The 15,606-nt window shown below is 38.3% G+C and overlaps 4 protein-coding genes across 4 annotated transcripts; 2 read left to right on the forward strand and 2 right to left on the reverse strand.

Annotated features, from left to right (window-relative positions):
- Positions 1-93: 93 nt before the first annotated feature.
- PCOAH_00018780 (E1-E2 ATPase/hydrolase) lies at positions 94-2,869 on the forward strand (the record flags this gene model as incomplete). The annotated part of the gene is made up of 3 exons (XM_020058687.1): positions 94-2,206; positions 2,387-2,732; positions 2,851-2,869. The coding sequence occupies 3 exons, from the start codon at positions 94-96 to the stop codon at positions 2,867-2,869; spliced, it is 2,478 nt and encodes an 825-aa protein (XP_019914218.1).
- A 622-nt stretch (positions 2,870-3,491) lies between these two features.
- PCOAH_00018790 (Replication protein a large subunit) lies at positions 3,492-5,627 on the reverse strand (the record flags this gene model as incomplete). Its single annotated transcript, XM_020058688.1, has 2 exons — positions 3,492-4,935; positions 5,355-5,627. The coding sequence occupies 2 exons, from the start codon at positions 5,366-5,368 to the stop codon at positions 3,492-3,494; spliced, it is 1,458 nt and encodes a 485-aa protein (XP_019913936.1).
- A 2,879-nt stretch (positions 5,628-8,506) lies between these two features.
- PCOAH_00018800 (Uncharacterized protein) lies at positions 8,507-9,366 on the forward strand (the record flags this gene model as incomplete). The annotated part of the gene is made up of 2 exons (XM_020058689.1): positions 8,507-8,674; positions 8,968-9,366. The coding sequence occupies 2 exons, from the start codon at positions 8,507-8,509 to the stop codon at positions 9,364-9,366; spliced, it is 567 nt and encodes a 188-aa protein (XP_019914190.1).
- A 951-nt stretch (positions 9,367-10,317) lies between these two features.
- On the reverse strand, positions 10,318-15,035 carry PCOAH_00018810 (Ubiquitin carboxyl-terminal hydrolase; the record flags this gene model as incomplete). Its single annotated transcript, XM_020058690.1, has 2 exons — positions 10,318-10,413; positions 10,554-15,035. The coding sequence occupies 2 exons, from the start codon at positions 15,033-15,035 to the stop codon at positions 10,318-10,320; spliced, it is 4,578 nt and encodes a 1,525-aa protein (XP_019914047.1).
- Positions 15,036-15,606: the final 571 nt, after the last annotated feature.

Below are 15,606 nucleotides of genomic sequence, written 5' to 3' on the forward strand. Positions count from 1 at the left end.
TTTGCGATAAATAGTTACCCAGTCCAATTTATCCAAAAGCACGACATTTTGGTATTCTACGAAGGGGCCACGTTACTAATTGATGGGATAAAGATGAATGACGACATTTCCTATGTAGACGAAAGTATGATAAGTGGGGAGAAAAAACCCATTACCAAATTTAAAGGAGACAAAATATATGCAGGGTCTAAATGTGTCCAGGGGATGATAATTCTTTTTGTTGATGATATTTCCAAGGGGAATTATATTGAATATGTTAAAAAAACTTTAGATGAAGTGAATTGCAAAAAAACGAATTTACAATTATATGCAGATAAAATAGCCAGTATATTTATCCCATTCATTATGGGGTTATGCATTGTGGTATTTTTCATTTGGTTTTTCCTAACCTATTTTGATTATGTAAATATAAGGAAGGATAATTATTTTAAGTTGAACAGATTTTTATCGTGTGTATTTTTTTCTATACATTTTTCCTTATCAATTTTATGTGTGGCTTGTCCCTGTGCCGTTGGGTTGGCGAGTCCCCTATCCATTGCCATCAGCTCGTACATTTGTAGCAGCATAGGAATTATTTTAAAAAATATAAACATCTTCGAAATATTCCTGGAGTGTAATCATTTCATTTTTGACAAAACGGGCACGCTAACAGTTGGGAAGCCGGTGGTAAACAAGGTGTACGTGTCTTCCAATTTAGAGTTTTTCACAGACCAGTTGTTGAAGAGTGCGTCAAAGAACAAGCTTGTTGTGAAATTTGGGGAAGACCATATGGGCAGTTCGTTGGACTCTCTCCCAAGCGATGATCACCATTTTAGCAATTTTCATCTGCACAAGGGTGAAGAGAAAAATAAAAGAGCACAGAAAAGTAAACCCACTCTGGGTGACATAAATGGGGAAAGTGTGTACAGTCGTCTAGGTGATACTTCCGATGGGGGGGAACATTATGGAAACGTGGACAAGAGGGTAAAAAATAAGGGGAACCTTTTGCATGGCTCCGCTGCCTATGTGGGGGATATCCCAGGGAAGAATGAACAGAGAGATCGATTAGGTGGAAAGGACAGCTGGCCGCAATACCGAGGCACCCTCACCGAAGAGTACAAAAATGATGAGGGTAATAATAAGACCCTAAATTTTATTGAAAGCATCCACTGCTCAGGCAAAAATGTCACCTTCTACTCCTTCACGACGCAAAGGGACTATTACAAAATTGAGATAAAAAAGTCGGTAATGAGGAGGGAAGAAAGAAACAGTTCGAAAAACTCCAACGATACGGAAGACATCCCCTGCAGTGGAAAAAAATCCATCTTCAATCGGTTACTGTCATTTATAAATGATAAGAGGAAGAAAAGTAAATATAACCAAATAGGAGATCCTTCGCTCAAGGAGTATTTTATAAACAATTCGGAAATGTCCATTTATTCAGAGGACGATTCTTATACGAGCGAAACGAGCAGCGAAAATAATGACACTACCGTTACGGATACACAGGCAGATGGACAAGCGCCATACGGCGGTCAGATTAAACAAAATGATGATGACCAATTTGATAGTGAAAACAATTTGAGTGAAAAAATTAGCAACTGGTTATACCTCTTTTTAAGTTTAAGTTCAAATTTGGAAAAGTATAGTAACCATTTATACGCTACGTCAATAAATACCTTTATAAACTCCAATTTTTGCATTAATGAAACATTTGATGTGCAAAATTTGAAAAATGAGAAAAGTCAGGGAATTACTGGAGTGGTAAATGATTTATCGGTTACCATTGGTACGTTGTACTACTGCTATACCAAGTATAAAAACACACACTGTCGGAATGTAGCAGAAAGTGTTGATGAAAAATTGAGTATCAAAAATTTGGAGGCCCATCTGTATTCGTGTGATTGTAATGTGCATAAGACTTATCAGTACCTGTACAATTATTCCAATAGCAAAAAAAACGAAAGTAATAATATAATTTTTATGTGTATAGAAGGAATAATTGTCGGATTTTTTACCCTCGTGGATGACATAAAACCGGAGGTATTTGATTTGATTAGGTACCTAAAGAGGGAACGCAAAAAGGTGTACGTCTGTACTGGTGATAATTATATGAATGCTCTTTACATTTCCAAAATTTTGGGCATACCAAAAAAGAATGTGTCCTCGAATACCTTGCCCATGGAGAAGGTCCACTTTGTGAAGAAGATACAGGCACTCGGTAGTGGTGAGTGAGAAAAGGTGGAGCAGTGTGTATTCGTATGTATGTGTGTGCACCTCCAGAGAGGATATCCTTTTGGGGGGTCTAAATCAGCGATGTTCATTCTGTTCGTTATAACGACCATTTGCGCGCCCGTATCCCCATGGGTGCACATTTTACCCCACACCATTCGATTCACCCATGTAGGAAAAGTGTGCATGATCGGAGACGGAATAAACGACTGCTTCGCCCTGAAGAGCGCGGACCTGGGGCTGTCCCTGAGCACGAGGTCAAACGTGGTCATGGACAGCGCCGACGCGTGCATCGTCGACAATGATATAAGCGTCATAACCAAGTTGTTTGAAATAAGCAGAAAAACCTTGATAGTGATCAAATTCAACTTTTTGTTTTCCTTCCTCATCAACGTCTTTTTTATTCTCCTGGCAAGCGGGTCGTTCTACGCCCTCAACTACGTCTTTTCGCCTTTCCTGTTCACCTTTCTCATGTTTTGCAGCTCGATCATTGTGATCCTCTCGTCATTGTCTTTGAAATTGTAGGGCAAATTGGGAACGCGCACAAGTGTGTATATGTGTGTGTAAATGCACCTAAATAGGATCAACCACATGTCACTTTAACATGTTTTTTCCCCTTTTTTTTTTTTTTTTTTTTAGCCTTCTACGGGACGTATGAGCAGATTTCCGACAAGTCCGATCTGGCGAACAATCGAATTAAAACGCGTGCTACATATAATGCGTGCACTGAGCTTCCGTGCGTGATGAAGAACCGAACCGATAGGCAAGCTGCGCCCGGCCGGGCAGAGCCGTGCCAACTTACCGTTTACCTAGTATACATAATTAATTTAATAAAACACCTTTGCCGTTGTTAGTTACTCTGTCGTTAATACTGACCACCCCTTTTTCCCTTTTTTTCTTTTCTTTTATAATTCAATAACGTTAAAAAAAAAAGAAAAGTGAATAAAGCTTAGGCTTACGAGGGAATTATATGAAATACTTCAATGTTAATAAAAAGGGGTAAAAAAAAAAAAAAATATTGTACCTTTTTATTTGAAAAGAAGATGTTATCCCTTTTGTATAGCAAAGGGGAAAACTTTTTTATTTTTTAAAATTCAAATGGGGTGATAATTTTAAATATGCATAGGGGGCACACTTAGGAGATGTGTAAAAGTGTCTATGAAAAAAAGCAGACACGGATGGTGTTTCTGCGTGTGCGGTTGGTAAGTAGGGGGAAGCGTGGTCGTATATTTTTCTGCCTTGTTGGCTCGCCTATTCTGGGGCACTGCATCGGAGCAGTATTATATTTTCTGCTTCTTGGCATCCTGGGAATCGTCATTTAGAGCCCTCTTATTCTTATTAGGCGTATTATCCTTGGAAATGAGTAGCTGAATTTCGTTTAGCAAATAGGATATGTCCGAATGTTTTTGCGGGGAAATTTTTATGGCGGTAAAGTTGACGCGCTCTATTCCGTTATACAATCTCTGGTTAACCCTAACAACCACCTTGTACTCCTTATATAAGAAATCGTAATTGAAGAGGTAATTCAAATTATCTTCATCGAGGCTTTTTAACTCTTCTGCTTTTTTGCCCAATAAATTATACCCTTCATCGGAGAAAACCCTTATGCTCATAGATCCGGAAAAATCCATGAACAGGAAATTAAAGGTGTAGTTATAATAAGGCTTAACATTATTTTCATCACAATTCATACATGAGTAGACAATACTTTCTTCATCATTTGGATTTGCTTCATAATCATTATCTGTGGCATTGTCCTGTCCACTTGACAGTAATTTTTTTTTACATTTGGTGCAAGCAGGATAGTAGAATCGATGCTCATTTTCTTTACTCTTCCAATATATTCTTTTAATTCTTCCTACCAGTGTGTATGTACCAGATACTTTTGCTAAAACATCATTTACGTCACTTAGGGCGTAATGTTTTTCAGGAATTTGGCTGACGTCATTGGATAGGATATTCCTCATGTTGGTGAACTGCTCATATTTTCCATTCGTATTATACCATTCTGATATCATTGTACATTTAGCTTTTAATTCTTCATTTAAGCTTTCTATTTTTTCGATCGAACTGGTGACGCCAAAAGTTCCATTTTTCATGTCATTCCAATTTCGTATACTTATGTTGGTAAAGATATAAATTTCGTTTTCCTTTATTTCATCTTTTATTAAATCTACCTTGCTGTCCCAGAAGGCTATTTCGAAGGAGTGTTTCGTGTCGTCAACGATTATTATATTTTGCTTTGCTATGTCATTTCCTTGTTTTGTCTTTAAATTGCTTACGGGGCCAATGTGCTTAACTATACCTATCAAATCTGCTGTGAATGGGGTTTCCTTTGTTGCTATTTTTATGTCCCTTAAATTGACTAGCGAGATTTTTTTCTGTATTTTTATTTCTCCATCATCTTTCACTTCATGAATTTCGCTATCCTCGTTAAACGTCAATTCGTATTTATGCTTTACCGTGTTGTACTTAGGATTAGCGATGGAAACTCTACCCTTGGAAAATATGTATACTTTTTTCATTTCGATGTTGTTGAACCATTTGTCCGCCGAGCTCCCCCAGAATTTACACGAGATGGAATCCCCATGCACGTCCGTCACATCTATGCTGAAGAAGCTGTTGTTGTTTTTGAAGGTGGACAGCTTCGTCTTGTTCACCACTTTGGCCTTGATTATCCATTTGCTCACGTAGGTCGTTATTTGGCTGATGCGGAAGAGGAGGCTGCAAAGGGGGGAATAAATAATAACACCACGGTGAAGGAACACCACAGTGCAGAATTGCTTTCTTACGAAGTAGCATCTGTTAATGCATGGTGCAAGTAGGGTGGGAGGAGAAGCTTGCTACAAAAACATCCCTTTCCTCACCACCAAACTAATGCCTCAAAATTGCACACATAAAAAAAGGGTAACATGTATGTCAGAAAAGCACACTGGACATATTCTACCCATTCGAACAACACTAATGGAGAATATTTTTAAAACGGAGGTGGAACTAACATAGGATGGGTGTACAAGATTTACCCATTCCTTTTTGTGAATTTTTCTCACATGCACATTCTTATGTAATTATGATTCTTTGCTGAGAGACGTGAATTCGTCCCTCTCAACCATTTGGACGTTTTGGCTTCTCATGAAACTTACTCGTTTTCGCTCATTTTGAATTTTACATCAATAAATGTGGTCCGCTTTTTGGTAGTTATTTGTGTGGTTTAAAATAGGAAAAGTGAATTTTTATACATTCGTAAATTTCGTAATAAGGCTGACTTGAGCGCGCTTGTGTTTATGTATGTGGGGTTCTCTCTTCTGTGTTATGTGTTGGTATGTTTTTAGCTTATCATATGCTGCGAAAGGGCGGAAAATAGGCAGCAAAATGGCGACAAAGTGCGCGCTAAAGTATGTCATGAAGGGTGCCCCAAAAGGGAATGCAATAATACATACCTCTAAGGAAAAATACCAAAGCAGTAAGGCAAAGCTACACGAGTGCTTTTAATATATAATTATTCGACTGAACTGAAAAAAAAAAAGAGAAAAAAGAAAAGAGCTTTTTGCCTTTTTCCTTTTGCCTTTTACATGCTCTTGCTCGTTGTGCTACATATCATTTAAAATTTTTTTTTTTGCCAAAAAAGTATAACTACTGCTGAGAAAATATTTGTGGAATGTATTACGATTGACGATACTGCTTTCCTTTTTTATTATCGAAGTTTTACACCCATTTCTGCTATCATCACATGTACGTTTTTCGTTATCAAATAGGGTCATAAGAATTCACTAAATTGTATTTTTTTTCATTTTGTTTATATATTCTTTATTTACCTCTTTTTTTTTTTTATTGTGAATGTGAAAAAGTTTAGACACAGACCATCTTTTAAAATTTTTCACGTCAACGATGAATAAAGGAAAGTTGCGAAATCAAAACTATGCAAGAAAAATAGGGGTTAAAAAAAAAAAAAAAAAAAAAAATGTGCGAGGCAAATGTGTGTACCGAGCGGTAATTATAAGTATAATAACAATACTAATCAGCGTGTAAGTAATTTACCAATGATACATTTGTGAAATGCTGAAAAAAATAAAAGATTGTGCAATGTGAGAAGATTTGAGGGTAGCGTGGAAACGTGGTTAATATTTTTTCAGCCGCGAATGCTACAATGTTATGCTGCACGGATTAAGGTTACCCACAGTATAAGGTCCTTTTAACAAAGGGGTAAATAAAAACGGATTCTACGTCATAACACGGGCTACTTTTCCTTGTCCAGTTATGCTTTCTGTGTGCTAATTGGAGCATACCAAGGGAAACGAACAAAGGGGGCACGAAAAAAGACAGAATTTGCGGGGACACAAAAATTGTTTTTAATGAAGACAACGTGAGGAAGCACTACACAAGGTGTCACGTTTTGCGGAGTGTACATGGGCACAGTTACGTATGTATCTTTACATGTGCGTAAACAATATCCATGCGACGGGTTGGGATGAGTCTCTCCCGGGGGTATACCTCACCGAAGTAGCGTGACAGAAAAAGCGTGACCTATCAACTGGTAGACAGAAAAATTAACACATGTCACTTCCCCCTGTCCAACCGAATTAATTAAGAGAAACTATGCCCCTTATGAGCCAAGATGTTCACTTTTCAGTTTAAAAAAAAATATATCCCCTAGTTTTTGCGAAACTACGCGAGGTGTATTACATTAAAAAGGTAAATTTTGCATTTCTCCGTAACATTCGAAAGGCATATTTTGTTAAAAATATGAACGTTTGCACGAAGTTGCAAATTTCATTCTGATGTTTATTTTAATTTTTTCACTTGAAAAGTTTGTAAAATGTGTATAGTGTTACAATTGGGGATGGGAAAATGTTATGGCGATACCCCATCAATGCTCTGCGCATAAGAAGAGCGGTGTAAAGATGGGTAGACTTCTAACCGGAACTGTGTGCTCGTGTTATGCGGCCATTACTGTGGACCACTTGGTGGCCCTTACGGTTGAAGCAACCCAAATGAACGTCCTTTTTGCGCCACAAATAAGGGGCTGAGAAAAATGCCAGTATGAAGGCGAGTTTTTCTTCCTTTTTAAATAAAAAAAGGGGTGACATATATGGCTATCAATTTGTGTCGGATAAGACCCTCTAAGGGTGAAAGGGTACCACACCTTTAACACACGTAGTGTGCATTGCCACACTAGATATAATTAAAAAACGAAGTGCTAAAAATAGGACCATTCTTGGCACCCGTTTGTGCGGGAAACTGCGGAACTGAGAAAATAATCATTTCAGCATTATATCCTTTGCGCTGTGATAAAATATGTGCCAAAAGAGGGAGAAAGCTTCTTTTCGTTCTTATTAAAGTATTCCTTTACCCCACGGGGGGGAATTAAACAAAAAAAAATAAAAATAAAATAATAAAGAAAAATCCTTTTTCGCGCTGAAGCAGTCTCGCAAAGTAGCAAACACGCAGGTATATATGCATGGACGAAAAAACAAAACTCCGTAAAACTGAGCTAAGCTGTGTTCATACGTTAGGGCGCGCAAAGGGCCCTTCTTGAGGTGCCCCACTTGAAAAAACTTTCATTGTGTAACTATTTGTGGCACAGGAACGGGGGAAAACAGAAAATAAAAAAAGCATGCTCGCCATTTCTAGGAGCAAAAAGGTAAAAAATGAAGGCATAAAAAACAAGTGAACCGAAACGGAAGTGAGCAGTAAAATCGGTATTTTTTTTAGCTTCTCCATTTTTTCCCTTGTGAAAATAAGAATACACACAGAGCGTGAATAAAACAAAACATTTTATTGTTAACGCTTGTTAAGCTTGTAAAGTGGTTACGGTCGATCCAGGAAGTGCAAAGCCCCATGCAGTTTAGTTCTTTTTTTTAAAAGTATATTTTGCATGTGCGCTTCTTTCATGTATTTCCCTGAATAAATAGGCATTTCTTTCGTACATTTTACATATATACAATATAATGTGCCATTCTGCCCTTATTTGTTGAGTAAACACATCCCCAAACGTATGCATTAACAAGATTGAGGAATAAAGGACCTTACGAGAAAGTGGGCGGAAGTTTCACATGAGTGTTTTTCCCCCCAAATAGTTGCCACTATAATGAGTTCGTAAGAAACATTACCCGTATGTACGTTCATATCGAAGCATAGGAGTATAAACGTACGCACAGGGGTATATACGCATGTACATATATACTTGTGTATGTATATATTTGTACGTACATACACATATATGTATGTGCCTGCCTAGGTGCCCGCTTGCTCAGCACAGTAAGGTATAAAATCTCAAAACGGTTGTTCAGAAAAAATGCACAAAATATGGTGTTTGCTCTTCTTCGCCTTTGAGTTTGCTTATTCACGCCGAGCTTTCATTAATGTCCACAAGAATAATATTATTAACAACAAACTGGGGGTCAATAACACGTACAACAAGAATGCGCTATATGGGAGTTCCTCCAAGGTTCCCATTTCGCAGGTAAAAATGGGGAGGAGCGCTTTTACGTGGTTTCAGCGTCAGTCCTGCACGTTGCGCTATCACTCTATATTCCATTTCGTCGCCTTTGCGTAACTGTTGTACTGTTAACTCGTTTTTTGCTACGATGAGCAGTAGCTTTACTACACCATTTTGTGTTTTGTTTGTCTCGACCGTGTTGTACCCCTCTTTAGCGCATGTTTTCCCCCCATTTTAGTATGCACGTCTTTGTTCTCCTGTTTTTTATTTCCCTCGTTCATTTTTTCGTCACTCTATTTCACCCATAACTTGTGCAGGCCATTACGAAGAAGCAGATAATTGAGGAAGTCTCCATGGAAACGAAGGAAAGCAAAAAGACAGTGGAGAAAATTATGAACGGAATATTTGACAACATATACAAACATTTGGAAAATAACGAAAAAATTTATATTCACAAATTTGGAATGTATTATAACATTTTTAGAAAAAAAAGGTGCATTAAAAATATGCGAACAAAGGAAGACATTCATATAGAAAGTAGCCACATGCCGCATTTTAAGTTCTCCAAAATATTTAGGGACCTCATAAAGGTGAACGTGAAGGCGAAAAAAGGCGACGAGGAGGATGACGAAAATGACATGAATGAAGAAAACATGAACATGGGAAACATTAACGAGAGTTTCAATGAGAATGTGAATGAGAAGTTGATTTATTGAGCTGGCGGGGGTTAATCGAAATGGAGAAACGGGAAAAAGGGTGACGCGTTTCCCACACAACTCTCAATCAGATTGTGAACTTTTTTTTTTTATTTTCACAAATTGCCCCCCTTTCCTTCATATCAGTGAAGTTATTTTTTCCAAGTTATTCCAAGCAGGAAGACGTACGACTTTGTGCATTTTTTTAACGTGCATGTATTAATGATAGTTGCTTTTTGCCGAAAAGCAAGTTGTCTTTCCCCTTATTTTTTCAAGTTAAGCATTGCAGCGGCAGGGCAGGGCAGTGCAGAGTCACATTATTGTGCTTTGCTGCATTGCGTGGTCCCTTTGCGATGTTTTTTTCAAAATGCGCTAGTGCATTTTTTTTTTTCCTCAGTGACGTATCCCTCTTTTTCACATATATTTTTTTTTTTAAAGTCTACAACAAAGTTGCCATTTTTAGAAGAACACTTTTTCAGTACTTCATATTTGGCACAATCAATCCTTGGTCTCCCTTTGCACACACACAACCCATCATGGGTCATCGAAAATGGTTGTTAAGGGAAGGATTCAAATAAAGTTATAAAAAAAAAGTTGAACATACGGTTTGCGTGAAATACCTTGAAATGTAAATTTAAAATAAAGGGGGTTAAAAGGTGTCATAAGACAGGTGGGGAGAGGAACGTAAAACAACTGTGCGTTTTATAAACAGAAAAAGGGGAAAAAATTAAATAAAACGACGCCGTGGGCGGTGTGTTCTGTGGGGGCATTAAAACGGTAGAGCGGTGATGTAAATGCGCCGCTGAGGCGTGGTTGCACTGCTTCGTAGAAACGGAGCCGGCTAACCACAGAACTATATAAAAAAAAACACACACACACAAACAACACAACACAACAATGTTCATAGCATAAAAAACAAGGAACACTGGGAAGGTGAAATTTTCTTAACGGAGTAACGGGTTAACCCCTCACTTAATTAACGGCTTCGTAGAACAGGCAATAGGCTTTGGCAGACTCCACTTCCGAAACGTCCACGACGGTCACTATGCTGTCATCGAACTTGTACCACTGAAAAAAGAAAAAAAAGGGGGGAGGGGGTGAAAAAACGGGAAAAGTTCAATTAGACATGTGTGCACATATATGTCTAATGCAGGTAGATGGTGCATCGACACACACTTGTTGGCGCGCGTTTGACCAGCCAATCATACCACGGTGGCGCCATTGGAGTGTCTCCTCTTGGTGTAGCAGATGTAATGGCCGTAGTTGGAGTTCAACCCTCGATGAACTATAACGCCAAATAAGCTGTACTTCTTCGGGTTCTCAATGTATTGCCCATTCTTTTTCTTCAAAACGTTTTGTATAGTAAAATCATTCAGGTCGAATTTTATGGGGTTGTCAATTTTGGACCCATCTTCGAGCAAACGAATCAAATGAACGATGAGAACATTGGGCTGTTTATACACACAAGAGTGTTTATACATTTTTTTGCATTTACATTTTTCGCAAGTAGAATTTACTTCCTCTTTTTTAAAATATTCCACCAAATTATCATTTAAATTATTTTCTGCATTTTTTTTAAATACATTAACACTTAAGTTGTACACAGGTTGGTACACATAGTTCACATAGTTACATTGAGAGCACGTAATTTTTTCTTCAATTAAACCTAAAAATAAATCTGAGATGATGGATTGTTCTTTCTTCAAGCAGTAATCAATTTTGTTATTTTTGTCCACCGTTTCATCAACTACCTTCATCATATTATGAATAAAATCAAAAAGGAGGAGAAGAAATTCATGGCAATCTTGCTGTTCATTATATTCAAAGAGGTAAGAATATTTATCGTTCAGCAAATTTAGTAACTTATTAACGTTCAGAACTTTTCCTTTGTTGTGCATTTTACTTAGTTGAAATAATTTATGTGATAAAGTTAGTAAAAGACATTCATCTTTTTTTTTATTATTATTTCCAAAGAGGTTAAATGGGATACTATTGGTGAAGAAATTTTTGTTAATAAATGAGGAGTTCATATTGTCTGTATCTTCACTAGAAACGTTCATATTTTTATATTTCACGTTTACGTAATTTTGTAGCGTATATATTAATTTGAATTGAACGGATAGACATTGAAGAACTACATTTATGTAACACGTCGCAGAGTAGTTGACAAGTCCAGCTGGTTGCTCTTTCGCCGTTATCATGCTGAGGCAGTTATTGTTGAATTCGCTTTCTCTTTTATGGTTACTGGATGCTATCATATTTTTTATTCGTTCCCTATCATTGTACATACTCCGGTTCGAAGAGGCATGGTTGCGAATGCTAAAATTGCTGCTAGCGTTGCTACTACCATTACTGCTGTGGTTGTTGCTACTTCCGACGCTACTCCCGCTGCTACTTCCACGATAGCTACTACTGTTGCTGGAACAGCTACTATATCCCTTTAGCATTAAATTGGCGGTGTTTAGCGTAGTATTTAACCTGTCTAGGACTTTGCATGAATTACCATCGGTTGGCTGTTTGTTTGTATTAAAATTCTTCTGATATTCTTCTTTCCTTTTAGTCCTTTTATCATCGGCAGTGGCACCATTCCTTTCCGTAGAAACTTTTTTGGGGATAGCCCCGTTGGCACCACTACTGCTGTCATTGCTGTCGTTACTACCAATACTGGCACGACTACACGTGCTACCCCTCCTCTGCTTATTTCCATCTTTACAAATTTGTCCCTTTTTTACATCCTCCTTTGGCTCACCTTCACCTTTCGGTGAACTGGTTGCACTTTTAATACTGTTGTCCGTTGTGCCCTTCGATTCCGTCTCGGTGGTTGTTAGGTAACCATTGCTGGATGCGTCCTCCCCATTGTCAGCATTGTATTCTTCGCAAGACTTGTAAATTTCGTTCCCATTTGAGGAATGGTAACCTAAGGAGTTCTTTTTTGGAGGCGGGGTTAAAAGTGCTTTGCCAGAACTGATAGGCCGATTATTACTTGGGTTTCCACTTTTATTACTGCTGGCTTTACTTGCGTTGCTTTTTGTGTAGGTATAGTTGCCGCTTAGAATGCTGGGCGTGCCGATGTTCGCCTTGGGGCCGAAGTAGGAGGTGGCGTTGTCGGACTTGTTCTCCGTCTTCACATCTGTGCTGGTGGCCGTTTCCTCCGCATTTTCCTGGTTTTCCTCTTGCGGGTCTTCCTCCTGCGCGTTCTTCTTATTATTATTACTGTCATTGTTTTTTTTATTGTTATTGTTATTATTACTGTTACTGTTGTTATTATTACTGTTATTGCTGTTATTGTTACTGCTATTGTTACTGTTATTGTTATTGTTGCCGTTTCCGTTGCTACTACCGCCATTTGCGTCACCACTACCACGGTTTCCGTTAGTATTTCCGCCATTTCCGTTACTACTGCCGTCTTTTCCATTACTGTTACCGCCTTCATTACCCACAGAGGCGCTCTTTACGTTGTCGCTTAGCTTTCTTGAGAGGCGCATGGGCGGCAACATCATGTGGCCAACTTCCACCTTCTCCGCAGATGTGGCCCCAGTTCGATTCGGACCAGAAGTCACACTGGAATTACTACCATTCTTTTCCTTCTCTGAAGGGGTCTCCTTTTTGGATAATTCACTGGGGTCACTTTTTGCATTGGCACCATAGACTTCGTGCACAATGGCACTGTCGCTGAAGGTGTCATTTTCATTTGAGTAAAATGAGTACACACTTTCATACGAATTTTTATTTTTCAAATCGATCATTTTGTTCATAATTCTTGGATTCGATTCATCATACTCGAGAAAAAAGGAAGAGCTATATTCCTTTTCCTTCAGACCGTAATGGAACAAGAACTCGTAATAGTTGTGTGCGCACTGTTTGGTGCGATGCTTTATAGCCGCTTCGCTGGCGGAAGCAATCTGACCATTAATCGGGGAAGATGGAGAGAAAAGATCACTTGGTGACACTCCACCAAGAAGCGACTTCTGTGCATCTTCTAAACTGTTTCCCGAATGGGTAGTGTCGCTCCACAGCCCCTCTTTCGAATAATTAAACGTGGAAAATAAATTATCCACATATTGGGGCTCCATCATATAGATAATATTTTTATTCATAAGATCAGAATTTGAAATGGGCACATAACGGTCATAAATATTGTTGCTATTTCGTTTAATACAGGGTCCGCCTCTGAACAGGAAGTGTAAAAACCTCCACATGTACTGATTGGTGCATATATAATCTTTCCCCTCTTTTAAATTACTTTTCATGTGTTTTTTGTTCAGCATATATGGACTGATCGACTCGTTGTCTGACTCCTCTTCGTTATATAATTTATAGTTTGTGATGCATCCTGGGAATTCCCCATTTGGAGTGAAGATAAAGGCCTTCAATTTGTTAAACCAATCGAGGTGTATATAATAGTGGTAGTCATTGGAGTCATTTGGGAATTTTATGTTAATATATTTCTGGTAAAAATATTGTTGCATTCTTTTCAGAAATGATAAATTTTTAGCTATGTCATCTAGCTCTTTGGTTTCTATGTTGTGGAAAAGTAACTGTAGAATTTCTTCCCTTCTTTTGGTTGAGCTGTTGGAATTTTCTGAATGGGTATATATTTGGGAATGGTCACTTGGGGGAGGGCACAGATCATCATTTGTGGATACTTTTACCTTAGCCGTGTCATTTTCTTCATTTGGATTTTTCTCATCGTTTATTTTTTCCTCACTTTGGGATACATCACCCGGGTATGGTAAAGACTCTGAAGATCTTTCCGTATTCCACTTACTGCACAGAACATTCATAATTTCGTACTGCGAATAATTTTTAAAAATCTCTAATTTTTTCACTTTTGGGGTTACGTCTGGGTTTTCCTTTTGTGCCTCCTCTTTGGTACGCGCAGGGTCAACGTTAACCTCCTTATGAATACTGGTCATGTTCAGCACAGGGTTTTCACATTTACTTTTTTGAAACATCTGTTGATTCATGAAGGGCGGCCTGAACCCACTGTGAGCACGCCTACTTGGTGATTTAGCTCCCCCATGGGTGATGATCTTTTTATCCGCTATAGGGTCGACTAGATTGTTGATACTTTCGACAGAGTGCCTATTCAACCGGTCGCACTTTTGGATTATACTCGACGCAGCATTCTGAGGACTGGCGGTATCTGCACCGATGTTTAGCGTAGCTAAGTTGACTTTACTGGAGGGGGCCTCGCCACAGACGCTTTCCCTTTCATGTATGTGTGCATCATTTAGGATGTGCACACTGGATAAATTGTTACATGTGTCAATCTCATAATCCTTCCTCGGATTGACGTCCTTTCCTATGTTATTTACATACGTCATAATGTCATTGTTTATATCTGCATGGAAGCTGGCACCACTACTCCTAGAGCCCCGCTGATTTACTCCGTCAAAGGTTTCTTCACTAGTTTTATTTACATAATTAACACTTTGTTTTTGTAAGAGAACATTGTTTGGGCTCATTTCCCCATTTTCCAAGGAATCCACCGAATGCCTTTTGTTCATAAAATTTTTTATCCCATATGTTTGTTTTTCAAATACTACATCAGGGTTTAAGTAGCTGGCAGTTTTGTCTGCACGTTCCTCCTCTATTTCGCAAATATTATTTGCTTCATTTTCTACATTCACTTGATTTATTAACTTGTAATTAATGTTTTCAATGGTCAGCTTGTTGTCTTTAATCATTATTTAAAATGGGCGTTTCGTCAGTTTATTCTTTTTTTGAGAATTGTGTAGAATCGTTTCCGATACGCCGTCAGCTGGGAATATTCGACGTGTGGGCAGTCGTTACTGAGTCTTACAGGGCAGACGAGAGAAGGATTTACTTAATTATTCGTGAAAAATGAAGAAGGATGAAAAAGGGAAAAAGAACAAAGTGCGATAGAATAAGGTGAAATGTGGCAAGATAAAATGCAATGTACCATGAAAATTAATCGAATTAGTCTTGCAAAATAAACTCGCGCTAATTAAAAATTCGAAAAGTACACAAAAAAAAAAAAAAAGTGAAACTTTTAAAATTGGGGCTTTAAAAGTGGTTCTAAGTGTTACGCATATGGGGAAGATGGCCATGGCCATTTAATCATGCCCAAGGCGGTTATATGCACGCACGTACACACAATTCGCTACACCCTAATCATGGAAAACTGTGCGAAGAGGAATTTCCTTCAGTTTGATCGCCCCTCCAACTTCTGTTGCATATTATATGTATGGTGATGTACACATAGTAGTTTGATACTTGGTATTGTGCACGCGGGAC

This window comes from Plasmodium coatneyi, chromosome 7 (assembly GCF_001680005.1).
Source record: "Plasmodium coatneyi strain Hackeri chromosome 7, complete sequence".
NCBI lineage: Eukaryota > Apicomplexa > Aconoidasida > Haemosporida > Plasmodiidae > Plasmodium > Plasmodium coatneyi.